The sequence below is a fragment of the Manacus vitellinus genome, unplaced genomic scaffold (genome assembly GCF_001715985.3).
Source record: "Manacus vitellinus isolate BGI_N305 unplaced genomic scaffold, ASM171598v3 scaffold_12_pilon, whole genome shotgun sequence".
Lineage (NCBI taxonomy): Eukaryota > Metazoa > Chordata > Aves > Passeriformes > Pipridae > Manacus > Manacus vitellinus.
In genome coordinates, this window is record NW_021938949.1 from 19,297,699 (window position 1) to 19,312,507 (window position 14,809).

The following is a 14,809-nucleotide window of genomic DNA, read 5'->3' on the forward strand; positions in this document are numbered from 1 at the left end:
GTACACATACACCTACATTGGTGTGTGTGTGCATAGAAATACCCGAATTGTTTCTTACCCTTCTAATTTTAACCTCAGACTCCAGGAGACCAAAGAAACAGGCTGGGGACTTCTAGGCACGGGTTGTGCTAAGTGTGGTGCCTGGACACGGAAGGCTGCTTGGCTGATATGGAGGAAGGACATGCCCTGTCTCCTCTCAGGATTCACTGCCGGGTGATGAGCCAAGGCCACCCCCATCAGACCTTTCCACGACAGGCAAAGCCAGATCTGGTCTCTCTGGATTTAACTGCTGCAGCTAGGGTACATCAGCCTCCCTGAGCCTTTCTGGTCCAGGCAAGGAGTTCTCAGCATCGTGCTCTGCTCTGCTTGAGCAGCTCTGCAGCACCAGCAGCCTGCTCCAGGGACAGCCCTTGCTGCTGTGGATCACAGTCCTGCCCAGAAAAAGGGGTTGGAGGAGAGGTGAACACCCAGTTCATCAGCTCCTGCCCAGGTGTAGTCCTGCCAGACAATGGGCAGCAGCAGTGCCAGACTCTGGATCTGCTGAGAATGTAGGGTGAGGAGGGTGGAACCTGCTCAGTAAAAGATTGTTTCTTCCACATCCCTAATGGTGCAGCAGCTGATGCCAGGTTCCAGTAACACCCTTCATGTGTGGAGTGCTGGTCTCACCTCATGGGTTTGAGCACCCTGTGCAGTTCCACCCATGGTGCTAGTGACCCAGACAGACCCAGCCTACTCACTGCTGGAGCGAGGAAAAATGAAGACAGAGATCCCACCACTGGATCTGAATCATGGTGTAAATAGGTTTTTACTGAACAACGTTCTGCAGAGGGAGGACAGGAGGTGTTCCTGTGATTGACCATCACAGCACTCATGATTGACCCTCATGAGCAGGAAGCCTCATGTTTCCTTTGAGTCCCACCTCCCTGCTGTGTCCCTCTTAGGGGGCCGCCAGCCAGCTCCAGCACCAGCCAGGATGAGTAGCACAGGAGTGAAGCCTCAGCCTTCCACTGCCCAGCCCCTTGTGCCAGGCAGCCCCTTCCAGGGCTGAGAACACGTGGCACCAGGGACCTTCTCTGCTGGGTGCTGCACGTAATCCTCGGGCAGCCTCTGAGAGGTGGTTCTTCCTCCTGGCTCCATCAGCAGAGCACTGGAGCGCACCAGCACTGCGGGAGCTCACATCAGCTCCATCTTGAACTGGCTGAAGTTGGGCAGGGTGGGCGAGGGCTCGGCCATGCTGCTGAAGGGGCCGCGGGGCTGGTTGGATGGCACGGCCCCGTGGCTCACGGTGGAGCTGAGCTGCTGCAGCGTCATCAGCACCTCCTGCTGCAGCCGCTGCTGGTGCTCCTGCTGGCGCTCCAGGCGGCACTGCTGCTCCAGCACCACGTGCAGGGCCTGGCTCAGCCTCTGCACCTCCATCTGCACAGTGTCCAGCTTCTCAGCAATGGCTTGGGAACTGGGAGCAGAGGGGGGCACTGGCACACCCCAAGCAAGTTGGTGATTTTCTGGACCCACGGGGTTCGGCAGGGCAGTCTGAGTGCTGGCATCTTTGACCTGGAGTAGGGAAGGTGAAACACTATCAGCTGCCCCTTTGATGGCATTTAACAAGAGAAAGATTTATTCTGCACTAGCTACAAGGCTCAGAGAAAAGCTCTCAGGGAAAGCCATCATGTTGTTGCAGACCTCTAGACCTTAGCATGAGCTGCACTTCATCCCCACCCCGCTCCGGAGTCCCTGGTGCCAAGTGTCCTGTCAGCATGTCTTGAGCCAGGATGCTGCCAGACAGCAGTGCGGCTGCCCACACTACAGCCAGGCTTGTGTTTGCTCTCTGCAGGCACAGGAACAGCATCTCGTGGCCTTTGCTCTCTAACCCTTCCATTTTTTGTACTGCACCCTGAGGCAAAGGGCTGTTCTGCTCCCCGTGAGGGATCACATGCTGTTTTTGAATGCCAGGGTAGCCTCTCAAGCAGCTGGCAAGGGCTCTTGGCAAACATCTGAGTGGGCTGGAGAAGGCTTTTGCTCTCTCTGAGCAGAGACAGGGTCATGGATGAAGGCCCAGCCTGACTCACGGCTGTTTTGTTCCCAGCATGTCATGGCCAGAAAGGCAAGTGCCAGCATCCTACCACCCTCCATGTGGCAACAGCACTGCCCATCAGTGAAGCCTCTGGAGGTTAGAGATGCTCCGGAGGGGCAAGAGCATTGGGGTAGCCACACAGCCACACTGGCACCTGCCTGGGGCTGGTGTGGGGACTGCTGTGTCATGGAGGTTTGTCCCATGGTCACCACTGCTGCCAGCAGAGCTGGGCATGGCCATGGGGCTGGCCAGGTGGCTGTGTGCCCACCATGGTGGCAGGATGGCCACAAGGACAAGGACCTGCTGAGACAACATATGTGTGGCCACATCCTGGGGGTCTTGTAGCGAGGCAAGGCAGGGGGGTACATGTTAGGGATTATGGCAAATGAAAGGTGGCCATCCTGACTGTGTCACTCTGTCCTGGAGTGTCCACAGCCCTTCATCTCCTGGTGTGGCACCAAGCCACTCAGCTGCTGTTGTTCTTGGGTGGCTGGGAGAATCTCCTGAGCTGGTACTGACACTAGGCCTTAAAGAGAGGTCTGTGAGCTGCAGGTTGGAGGCCAAGGCTGGCAGCGACTGGCATCTCCATGGCCAGCATGGCCAGCATCCGCCAAGGGCAGCAGTGAGTGCTGGCTGCAGGTGGGTGGGCAGCAAGCCCACAGCCTCAGCCCCCCCAGAGGGGCTACCCAGATACGCTCACCAAGTGCCACAGTCAAGCATTGCTAGGGAAAGCAGCCTACAGAGGCTGGGGGGCATTTCTGGGAGCCTTCCACACCCAACAGCCTGTCCCAGCACATGGTGTGGATGCAGCAGGGCGCTGTGCAGAGCTGCCCAGATGGCAGCTCCACACCGGCTCCTGGATGGAGCAGATGGGCTCCCCCATCCTGCCATCCTACCTTTTTCTGCCAGAGAACAGCCCTGTCCACAGTTGTCTTCTTCACCACCAGGGCTGGGTTCCTGGTGTGAGGTGTGACCAGCTGCCCTTGGTTGGGCAGTGGCTGATGGGGGGTGGCCAAGCCCCTCAGAGCGGGGCAGCTCCCCGGAGCCAAGAGGGTGCCTGTGGAGCTGTCGTCACCTGCAAGGGATAGAGAGAGAAATGCCTCAAAAGGAGGCTCTTGGGGGCTCCCCAGTGGGGAATGGGGCCCTTTCCCCAGCCCAGCACTGCCAGGGGGTGGCCATGGTGCCCCCATTAGGGAGCCAGGCCTTACCATTCCCAGGGGCCGGCCCCACGGGCAGGGTGTCCCCGAGCTGCCCATCGTCCTTGCAGAGGGAGGCCACACTAACCATCTGGATGCTCTCCTTGGTGTCCTGGCTGCCTGTGGGATCCCCCAGGGGCACTGCAGGGGGCCGGGTGCCCAGCAGCCTGGGGGGCTCAGCCTCGTGCCCCTGCAGTGGAGGCCAGGGCTGGTCTCTGTCCCAGCCAGGTGCTGCCAGCCCCGGCTCCACGCTCTTCCTCTTGAGGAAGAGGTACACGGCCTGCGGCGTCACCCGGATGTCGTCCAGCTCCAGCACCTTCTTGATCTTGCGGAAGCTCAGCCCAGCCCGACGCAGCTCCACGATCCTCCTCTTGGCATGGTCGTCCAGCCGGCCCATGGCTGCAGGGCCCCTCCTGCTCCCGGCTCCTACATTCCTGGGGCACGCCTGTGCTGGGGACTCCAGCAGCCCCCCAGGCAGCTCCAAGCCCTGGGGGATGGTGCTCAGGCTCAGCTACTGCCCTGCTGGCAGGCTGCTGGCTCTGGCCCGTGGTGCATGTGGTGCCATTTCCAGCTTCCAGCAGTGACGCGGTTCCCAGATGGAAAGGAGGTGGCTCTTCCCACGAGGATGAATATGGACAGCTCACACAGAGCCCCCTTAGAGTGAGGGGTCCAGCTTGGTCCCCCAGCCTGCCAAGGGCACAGAGGATGGTGACGGGCTTGGCCCTGCCCAGCGTCCCAAACTGGATATCAATCCCACCCTGCCAGCAGCACAGCAAGGAATCAGAAGCAGTCAGGATGCCAAGCAGCAGCTCAGTGTCCCAGGAAGCTTGGTGTGAGTCCTGGCAAGTGGCTGCTCATCACACAAGGCTGGCAGGTCCCCGGCAGAGCCTCACGTCTCCTTGGCAGCCTGGAAGGTCACAGCAAGCAGAACTGGAGATGCCCATGTAGAAACTCCTGCATGGGAACTGCTGATGCTGCAGAGCTTGCCCTTGGGTCTGGAGAGAGCACTGTCCTGTACCTCTGGAGAAGCAAAATCAAAGAAGGCACAACTGTAAATGTAATGGCTGCAGTTCCTGTGCTTCCCCCTTCACACCTATGTATGTGTAAACATGCACATGTATGTGCCTATACACCTATGGTGGAGGGTTTTTTCCATTTCCTACCAAATTCCCTATCTCCAGGCATTTCTTGGACCCTCAATGCTGCAGCTGCTGCCTAAAGGACATACTTTTTGGGTTTCACTTCACTGAAATAAATATCCTTCAAGAATTCCCATAAGGCAGCAAAACAATTTCTGGATTAGCAATAGAGGCTGCATCAAGTGGCTGCCAAGCAGATGTGATACAGGAGCCTTTTCCAAACCCCGCTTCCCTAGACACATGTGGATCTTAAAAAGGACAACAATATGTTGTCTTGGCCAAGGAGGCACAGAGACTATTGGACATCAGCCTCAGGAAAATGGAGTCACTTAATTTAACAGAGGAGTTGTGTCCCTCTGCATTTTACTTCTTCTATGGCAAAAGAGAGAGACATTAACTGCAGAGATCCAGCTCTGTTTGCATCTAAAGGCCATGCCATGCCCTGCTGTGTGCATTAGGGACCTTGCAGATAAGAGCTGGGGGAGCGGATATAGGAAAACAGACATCCCTGGACGCAGACACAGCAATTGCAGAGCAAGAGGAAAAGCTCACAAATTCTCAACCTTCCCCATGCCAAGGGAAGATGCTACAAGGAGACCATCCCCTTGAGGCTCCTGGTATGAGGAGCTCGGGCCCTGGCAAGATAGTCTGCCCTCCTCCCAGAGTGTTTCCAGACATGGCCAGAGGACACTGGAGTGTCTGAGCAGCTGGGGACAGACACATACCATTTGTATCAATGCCAGAAGAGCCGGCACCCATGGCTGCAGCCCTCATCCAGCTCCACAGGGAAGGGGATGATGAGAGTGTCCTGGAGATGTGCAAACTCCACGCAGCATCCCCTCCAGCTCCCTCTCCACTGAAGATGTCATACACCGTGTACCACCCCCCCCCCCGTCCCAACACCCTCCTTCTTCACATGCTTACCCCCTCCAGACCTTCCCAGCCCTCCACAGAGCTCCCACAGCCCTGCTCTGCCTTCCTGGGTGTGGGGACAGCTCACAGGAGGCACAGACCACCCGCTAACCCCACATAAGCTCAGCATTCCCAATGCAGGGTGTTCCCTCACAGCCCCCCATTGGCTGGAGGGGCAGCAGCATGAGGTCTTTGTCCAGGACGGCTGCAGGCAGCAGCTTCATGGAGATCACCAATGCTCAAGGCTTCACCAGGCTCCTTATGCTTCAACAACAGCACTTGCCTCCGCAGCAAGGCTTTTAAAAAATATATATTTACTGATCAGAGGTAGACCAAGATCTGGAAAGCCATTTCAGAAAAGACACTGAGAAGCTGTGGGTCAGAGTCCAGCTGGCGAGCAGGAGATGCAGGAGGTGAGTGCAGGCAGAAGTGCACGTCGAAATCCAGCTCCGGCCCTACTTACACCTTGAGGGTGGACAAAGTGCACAGCAGCTACTCTCTGCCCCTGTCAGGGGAAAAGGGCTGCCAGTGAAAGCAACAGATAATACAGTATTCCAGCAATTTCCTCCAAGACCACAGAATCAATTAGTTTGGATTATTGTGTCCAACCTTTGACTGATCATCACTTTGTCAACTAGGCCATGGCACTAAGTTTTTTTTCCCATACTAAATGTGCTCCCCATTTCCACAGCTGAGTCCATCACCTTCTCTTCTTTCGCCCTCTCCAGAGGGGATTTTTCCCATGGAGCTGCAGCTTCCGCCATGCACACAGCTTATCCATTGATAATGCACACATTCACAGAGATGAGACCTTTACACTCATCTAGTCTTCAAGGAGTTTGTTACTCTCCAATAATTTTTGCACAAGGAAAAACAAAAATCAACCCAGTGAGAGGGAAGGATTCAGAGATTTTCCTAGACCTGTGATTTTGCATAGGAATGGAGTTCCCTTCACTTTCCAGGGGCAGGCTGGGGGTGACATTGTTCCTCTGAAGGTTTCTTACGCCACTTGGAGAAGTTAATTCCAGAGGTGGTTTTGCAGAACAGGGAAAAAGAGCATCCGTGGAAGAAAATTTACAGCACTGCAATTGTGTGAGCTCACTCTCTGCCCTGACCCCCTTGCATTTCTGTGGATATTAGGAACACAAAAAGGTTTCATCTCCTCCATAAAGTCCCTGGAAGAGCTTGTTCTGGGCTGACTCAGCCTTTGCTACTTCTAAAACAGAGCAGCACCACTAAGTCAGCTTGGCTTGGCATGTCCACACAAAGTGCTCTGAGCTGAGTGTGGACACTGTAAGGCCCCTGTTCCGAAATCCCTCTTGCCTCCACCTCCCCAGCTGTCACACTGTGTGCCACTGGCCACAGCTGCAAGTCTTTTGGCAATCCCAGATTCTTTCCCCCATCTTTACCCTGCAAGCCACGATGGCTCCAGTGTGATTCCTCATGGTCTGCAAGTGTCCTCTCCCACCTACACCCCTGTTTTGCAGTGGGATGGGTAATCCCAGGGGGAAGACACAGTGACTGGAAGACTCAGCTTACAGCTCCAGCTGGGGAGGGCTGTCCCACAGCACTAAGGGCTCCAAGTTTTGCCCTTTGGTGGGTTGGATTCTGAGACCTTACCCAGCCAGCTAGACATACACCTTTGTGTGAGCAGCTGCATGCTTTGTTATACCACCAGACCTGCAACAGGAATTTTGCTCCAGTCTGCCAATTTAGGTGTCTGTCCAAATTTCAGATCAGCCACTCTTTCTTCAGCTGCTGCTGAATGCTTGCAATGTCTGAAGTTTTTAAGTACTTAGTTGTAGCTGGGAAAGCTGCTTTACCCAGGTATTGCTGCTGGTAGTCTTTCTATTCCATAACTCTGCAAGCAGCTATATCCACCAAAGCACAGCCCAGAGCCTGGAGCAGCCTTCTCCTCACCAGGATTATTTCCTTAGCTCCCACACTCTCTGGAGCAGAAAATACTGCAAAATGGAATAGCCTCAAGAGAGAAGAACGAAGGCAGCACTCCCACACATCCCCAAGTTCCTTTCAGAGAAGAGCAGATTTAAGGGTTAACCCTAACTCTAACCCTAAGAAAGAGGAAGAAGAGCATGAATCCAAGTTTCCTACAACCCAGGTGATGTTACCTAACTACATGCCTTAGGGCAAACAGGCTTTTCCTCTGCACCACTTGTTTCTATGCCAGCACAAGCCCCTGCTCCAGGAGGTGATTCTGAGAGAGAGAGGAACTCCCCAGTGTCCATCCTGCAAGTCCCTCAGGGCAAAGCTCCCCCACCTGCTTGCACACACAGACACACACCCCCAGCCATTGCTGCCTGTTTCTCCCACAGTCCTTCTGCAGCCCTGATTACCTGAATTTGAATGCCAAATTCCCCAAGAGTGAAACATTAGTTGTGTGACCACAGAGCTTGGTGTCTGGGCAGATTGGCTTCTCCCTTCTGTCTTACAGCTTGGACATGGGCAGTGTTTACCCTGCAGAGGTACAAGCAAAGCTGCTTCTGAAATTCATGCTGGGTTGAAGCAAGGAAGAGTTAAGCTTTCAACAGCCATGCCACAGGTTACCCTGGGGTTGTGTTTTCTCAGTGGCTATTTCAACCATCTGAGTTAGCTGCACAACAGCCTGGCCCCCGAGATGGAACAGCCTTGGAGAGATGTAGGCACTTGCATAGAGACGGGCTGAACCAGAGCAACAGGCTCCCACCCACCATTTCAGGAGCAGCTCAGCCACAGGGTAGCAGGTACAGAGGTGGAGCAACAGGTCTCACCGGAGAGACAAACTGCTGATGCTGAGAACTGCTCTGACTGAAGGAGATGGAGGAGTGGGAGGAGGAAAAGCTGTGACCCACAGGGAGCATGAAGATGCAGAGCGAGAAGATGCAAATCATCCTGTCTGGTCTCAACAACTGAAAACAGACACTTTATGTTGTTAACATCCCAAAGGATGTTGGGCTCAAGGACTTGCTGTGCTGCTCAGAGTGCAAAATACTCCTGCCCTAAGAAGGGTCATGTAGGATCGTGAACAACAAAGTTGGATGTGGATATGTCTCTCCCCTTTCAACTTTAACTTTGTACAGCGCAAGGCCAGTGTACCAGGGCTTGGGAAATTCACTCCTAATGGATTCAGACTTGGCAAAAGGGGATTGATCCTCATGGACCTTGTAGGGAAACACAAGACAAATCTGTCAGATCTGGGCCTTGTGGCTGGTGGCAGCCCAACAAGGTCCTCTTCCCACCCTTTCCATTGCTTCTGATTTCCAGATCTCCTTCTCAGATCCCCAGCACATATTGGGAAGCTGGAGCAGCTGCAAGCAACTGGGGAGGGACACTCATCCATCCTCATTGGTTTTATGGCTTTCCCACAGTTTTAAATAGCTACTGCAGAAGCTGGCAAGACAAGTTCTTTTTAACTCTGCAGCAGTTCAGAGGGGAAAAAAATTATTAAAATCATCCTCCAGAAGCACAAGAAGGACAGTGCTGGATAGGATTCAGAAATGGATTCAGACAGCAGGAAGTGTATCAAGTAGAGCAAAGGTGCTGTGGAAGGAGCGAGTCTGCCAGGAACGCCCCAATCCTCACCCTGCAGAGAACTGTGCTCTGTACACAGCTGTGGGCAGGACAAACAACTGGTACAGCAATCCTCCACTGGGCTTCCTGCCCTCAGGGCCCTGTTCCAGTGCCTGCCTGGCACAGCTTGGAAAGGACATGGATAGTTCTTGGCTCTTCACATAGGGAACAGTTTCACTGCTGTACAGAAAGACTGGAAAGTCTTAGCTCTGTGGAGACAGGTAATGACAAGGGGCTCATGGAATCACAGGATATCCCGAGCTGGAAGGGACTCACAAGGATCTTTGAGTCCAACTCCTGGCCCTGCACAGGACACCCCAAGCAAGGCAATGAGCTGGCAATGTGGTTCAATGGAACTTAGCTTGGAGAGAGATGAACAGTATTAGGTGTCCAGTGCTGGAATATTGCCAAAGCAGGAAGATCTGTGCCAGGGAAAAATGGCCATTTCTCCCAGGCTGCCATTTTAGTCAGTGTCACTGCTTTGTGGGACTTGCCAAGCAGCCTGGAAGCAACGCCATTATCTGACAGCACTGACTGTTACCAGCCACATAAACAGCTGCATCCCACCTTACAAGCCCTAACTTTCTTTGCAAAGTTGGTGAAGGAACAGCTCTGTTACAGGTTTTATTAAATGCTGATGGATCAAGTAGATTTAGACAGTGCTGCTGCCACCTGAGCCGAGCTGGCTCCCCTCTGAAGGGGTAACCTCAGAAGAAGCTTTTCAACCAACTTGTACTTCAGCCATGAGAATGGCAGAGAGAAAGGTCTGGCTGTCTGGCCCAGGGTTTGAAGTGAGCTGTTTAGAGCCCACAGCTTGCTTTGCTCTGTCACCCATGATAACTGCCTCATTCCTTTAGGCTCTGCTTTCAGAGCAGTTGAGGAGCTAGCCCAGCCTGGCTACGCTTTAAATCCTCAAATGTAAAATACAAAAATTCATGGGTTTACTTTAAGGTTTGCAGAACATGCAGACTGAAGAAGGTTGGATCCCCACAAGGTTTCTTTAACTGTTTGGGGGGGTTGCAAAACCAGTTGTGAGTAGGATGATACACATATTTGTTCTTGCCCCAGACAATGTCAGTATAAGCCTGGAGCTCACTGGGGAATAGAGTATAAAGATACAGTGGGAGAATAAATAGGAGCATGTTGGGACGTTTAGGGGCACAGGGTAACAAAACTGTATTAGTGTTGTTAGTACTGTTATCTCACGTTTGAGGGGAGGAAAGGAGCAGTTTCATGAATACAGGAAAATCCCCTCTGATGGTGAAAAGGTCCCAGGCCACACAGCACAGAGCAGAGACTCTGTAAAAAAATCACACTGATTGATAGCTTTGAACAAAAAGGCTTCACATTGGATCAGCTCTCCTGCATCCCAAAACCCACAGGTCTCCCTCAACACCATATTACTTGGTCTGACAAATTCAGCATGGTTGTGATGTTGTGCCTGTACCTGGTAAAGGTCAGGTTTGTATTAAGAAATTATTTGGAGGATCCAAACCTGATATTAAGCACTGTGGAACTACAGCTTGAAGGAACAAGAGGCTTTCACAGAGCACCTGGGAAGGCCTGTGGAGAGGAACAGGCTAGATTTCATATCCAGGCCCAAAATCCATCCATGCCCTCAAACTGAATTTGTCAAGGAGAATTTAAGTATTCAGCCAAGAACAACAAATGCCAAGTATCTCAAGGCCCTGTCTTTACCTGTGCCTCTCTTTAAAGCATTATGCACTTTGAGTCACTGCTCTCCAAAGATGCAGCCCTTCCAGCAGAGAGAACTGCACTGGCTAAACCACAAGCACACCTTGAATTTCTAGTGTCTTTCACATGCCTGAAGAGGAAACAAAGAAATTACTGCAAAGTGTACCATGATATTTGTTCCTTATGGTGAAAGCAGGATGTTTGACCAAGTTTAACATTGAGCAGGCATATTCCTACAGCATCAGGGCATATAAGTGTTGCAGGAAAACAGAGAAAAAAGGGCATCTTGGCACAGGTTTTAGGTTAAGAGCACTGAAATACACAAATGTATGCGCTGGCACATCCAGGGGCAGACAGTCCTGAAGTCCTGAGCCTGTTCAAGGACTAGCTACCAGTGTGCACTGCAAGAAAAGCCTCAGACCTCGAGAGAGGACAGGCTAGGTGTTCAGAGGCTATGGCTGAAGACTTAATTCACCTTTAAGTATTTCAGCTAAATTTATAAATTCACCTCCTTCTGCAAACTAGAGAGGAACCCTCAAAATCTCCTATTTTTGCTGCTGCAAACCTATGTAGCTGCTCCACAGTGCAATCATTGGAACTCTCTCAATTCTCTGCAACAATAACAAATGCTGTTACTACACATCAGGATGAAAAGTTTCCAAGTCCTCAGAAGACAAATTCCACACCCTGCAATTCCTCTAAGGAAGCCACACAGGCTGTATCCTCTGAAGCACATCTACCCTTACCCTCATACAGGTGCAGAAGGAGTGTCAGACTGAACAGGGAGAGAGACCAAAGATCTTCCGGCACACAGAAAGCACCAGCATCCAGAGGCTGCAGGCTGAGCCAGTGCACTGCAATCCCTACAAATGCTAAGCCATGCCTGGTACAGGGTACTCACACCTCACCGTGATAAATGAATGCCACTGTCGCTGTGGGGAGAGTGACCCACAGATCCCCTGGAGCTCGTGGGGCTCAAGGAGAGCCATCTGTAGCCACACCACCACAACCCAATGCCAGTGAATGGGAAGGGCAAATGAAGCACCAGTTGCAAGTCTATGCAACACAGAGGACAGGCACTCAGCCTCAGGCAGGATGTAGAGACATTAATTAGTCCCAACCACATCACAAGCAGAGCAGTTCACCTGAGGAAGTGGCAGGAAATAGCCTGTACTCAGCAGCTTGGAAGTGCAGGAGGGAAGGGACAGAAAAACACAGAGGTAAGAGTCAAAAGCAGCCCTGGTGGAGCTCTGTTCTTTCTTCTCCTGCTTGTCCACGGTGTCTTGCCCGAGCAGCTTTGTGGTTAGCTGCTGCCTTAAACCCACCGCCCAGCATCCAAAGGGGTCTGGACTTCCGCTAGGAAACAGCTGGGCAGGTTTCTGAGTTCAAGAAGCAGCTGGAGGACAGCACTTCAGCTCGGGCACACCAGTCCCAGCCCCGACCCTGAACATCAGCGCAGCACTAGCCCCCGCATCCCTGCCCGCCCACCGGGGTTCGCCAACACCCCACCCCGTGCTCCCACCCCCTCAAACTACCACTGCCGGAGCTTCTCTCATCCTTCCCCGTGACGCTCCCAGCACCCAAACCAGCTCCGTGCACAGAAGCAGAGGGGCAGAGCACCCACGTACAGGGACTGCCGACGGCTGCCGGGATCCTCCCAGGTGACGGCACCGCCTCGCTGCCGCCGCCGCCTGCTCGGGGCCGCGCCCAGACCGGCTTCGCGGCACCCAACTTTTTGGGAGGCTGCTCTTTGAAAAGCTCCTGCCCTCTTTGTTTGGTTGGGGTAGAGCCAGCAGAGGCTGCTGGGAAGGTCACCCAGGAGGAGACTCGGTACCGGGAGGGAGGAGCCCTCTCTTAACTCTTTCGGGGCAGCCCCGCTGCGGGGCCGTGAGGAGTCACATCCCATCGGCGGCCTCGGGGCACAAAGCTGGCCATGCCACCCCAGAGCACAGCCCAGGCGTGCCGGTCACACCTGTGTCAGAGGATGCAGGAGAAGCCCCTCGGGAGGCAGCGATGCTGTCCCTAGAGGTCCCATCCAGGGCTGGAAGCACCAGCTCCATGCTCAGCATTGCTGTGGGCTGCTGGCATGGGGCAGAAGGTCATAGCAGTGCCATTCGCTCTGAAACTGAAGCGGACTCCTGTTCTCACTTCTGCTAGTGCCCCCAAATGAGGTGTTCGAATATCCCTCCTTGTTCAGGCTTGGCCTTATGGTTCAGTCCTGCCAACTGCTGGCAGCCACTGTGAGGGGGATCAGCCCCCTCTCACCTTGCCACCACCGTCCTGGGGCTGGCTCTGCTGCTCACAGCTCTGCAGGAACCTGCTCCAGGGGCATAGGTGGCAGGAAAACTTTTCCACAGCACTATTTTTCTGCTGGTTCAGTGACCTCACTTGACCACCCTTCAAGAGATGAGAGCCGCTATGGGAATAAGGGTGTGCATGGTTTTGGGATCAGCCAGCCCTTATGGCTTTGTCACAACTGAGGGAGAAGAAAACATTAAACACTGGTCCCTAAAGCCCCAAAACAATGAGCACAGACAAGGGAAACAAGTCTGCATCCTTCTGGCCCAAGGAAGCACAGCCTCTCCCCCAGGTTCTTCTCTCTGCAGTAGCACCTGGGGTGCAGGCCAGATTGGGATCCAGCACTAAAAGGCTGTCACTGAACTGTACAACCTGTTGAAAGCCATAGGTCCTGCAGGTAAGGCAAGCTGAGACTTGTGGCTGATCTTTGTGACATCCATATTGCCATTTATTGCATCAAGGCAGTGGTACTTGCCATCTTTCATAAAGCAGTTTTCAGATTAGCAGCTAAAATGTGGTACAGAAGAGGTTTGGTGTACTGTGTCTTGTTCTCCAGCCATGACTGCAGTTTTTCTCTCACGGGCACATTTCTTAAGGCTTCCCTTACTCAGTGGTTACTATAAATATAGACAAAAATGGGCAGCACAGAAATGGACTGAAGACTTTATTAAAGCACCATAGAACCTAAGAATTAAGGCTGCAGTACCTAAAACTTCACATGTAACGAGTTAACTGGGAGAAAGGTGAGAAGACCAGCCATGTTGGGTCTGCCCCAGGTTCCTTTGGGACATCATCCTGACTCCAGCAGGCCGACTAGCAGATCTTGAGCAGGAATGTAAAAGTAGTGTAAGCACATAGTAACACTTCCAAAGTACACCCCCACAGTGCAGCACTGAGAGACTTTCCAAGAAGGCCAACGGCACTTGGCCTGTACCACCAATTGTGCGGCTACAGGCCCAGGGCAGTGCCCGTCCCTGTGCTGGCACTGCTGAGGCACCTCCAGCTCTGGGGGCAGTTCTGGGTCCCTCAGACAAGAGAGACATTGAGGGGCTGGGGCATATCCAGGGAAGGGAACGGAGCTGGGAAGGGGCTGGCGCACCAGGAGCAGCTGAGGGAGCTGGGGGGGCTCAGCCTGGAGAAAAGGAGGCTCAGGGGGGACCTTCAGGCTCTGCAACTCCCTGACAGGAGGGGGAAGCCAGGGCGGTTGGGCTCTTTTCCCAGGTAATAAGTGACAGGACAAGAGGAAACGGTCTCAAGTTGTGCCAGGAGAGATTTAGGTTGGATATTGGGGAAATTTCTTCACAAAAACAGTGGTCAGGCATTGGAAGAGGCTGCCCAGGGCAGTGGTGGAGTTCTCATCTTTGGAAGTGTTCAAAAAAACACATGGATGTGGCACTTGGGACATGGTTTAGTGGTGGCCTTGGCAGTGCTGTGGGAATGGTTGGACTCGATGGTCCTAGAGGGCTTCTGCAGCCTAAATCTTTCCATGATAATCATGTCAGGCTCCTGATAGTCCTCATTAGACATCAGGAGTCTCATAGTGCAGTTTCTCTTTGAACCCATATAAACTTTTAGTAGGCTACAATGTGCTCTGGTAGGGAAATCTGCCCTTTGACAAGATGTTGTGTGAAGAACAACTTCCTTTTCCCTTTCTTTAGGTTTTTTTTGTTTGTTTTCTGAACCTGCCAATGGCTGGTTTTATGTAATACCTCCTTGGTTTTGCAGCAGAAGAGAAAATAAACCAATTATTCTCCTTGCCACATGTGATGTTACAGACACCTGTCCTGGTCTTGCCCTTGTCCTGTGGTGGAGGTAGATGGGGCATGCTCTTACACTGCATTCCAGAGGTGAAGCTCTCTTCCTTTATTAGGAATTTAACAAAAATGCCTATGGTGACACTTCAGCTGAAGAGAGGGGGAGATATCCTTCCT

At 53.0% G+C, this 14,809-nt stretch overlaps 1 protein-coding gene across 1 annotated transcript; it reads right to left on the bottom strand.

Annotated features, from left to right (window-relative positions):
* Positions 1 to 786: 786 nt before the first annotated feature.
* LOC108638692 lies at positions 787 to 12,355 on the bottom strand. Its single transcript, XM_018067576.1, has 4 exons — positions 12,209 to 12,355; positions 3,280 to 4,287; positions 2,968 to 3,146; positions 787 to 1,551 (listed from the first exon to the last, which is right to left on the bottom strand). The coding sequence occupies exons 2-4, from the start codon at positions 3,662 to 3,664 to the stop codon at positions 1,174 to 1,176; spliced, it is 942 nt and encodes a 313-aa protein (XP_017923065.1). The 5' UTR covers positions 3,665 to 4,287; positions 12,209 to 12,355; the 3' UTR covers positions 787 to 1,173.
* Positions 12,356 to 14,809: the final 2,454 nt, after the last annotated feature.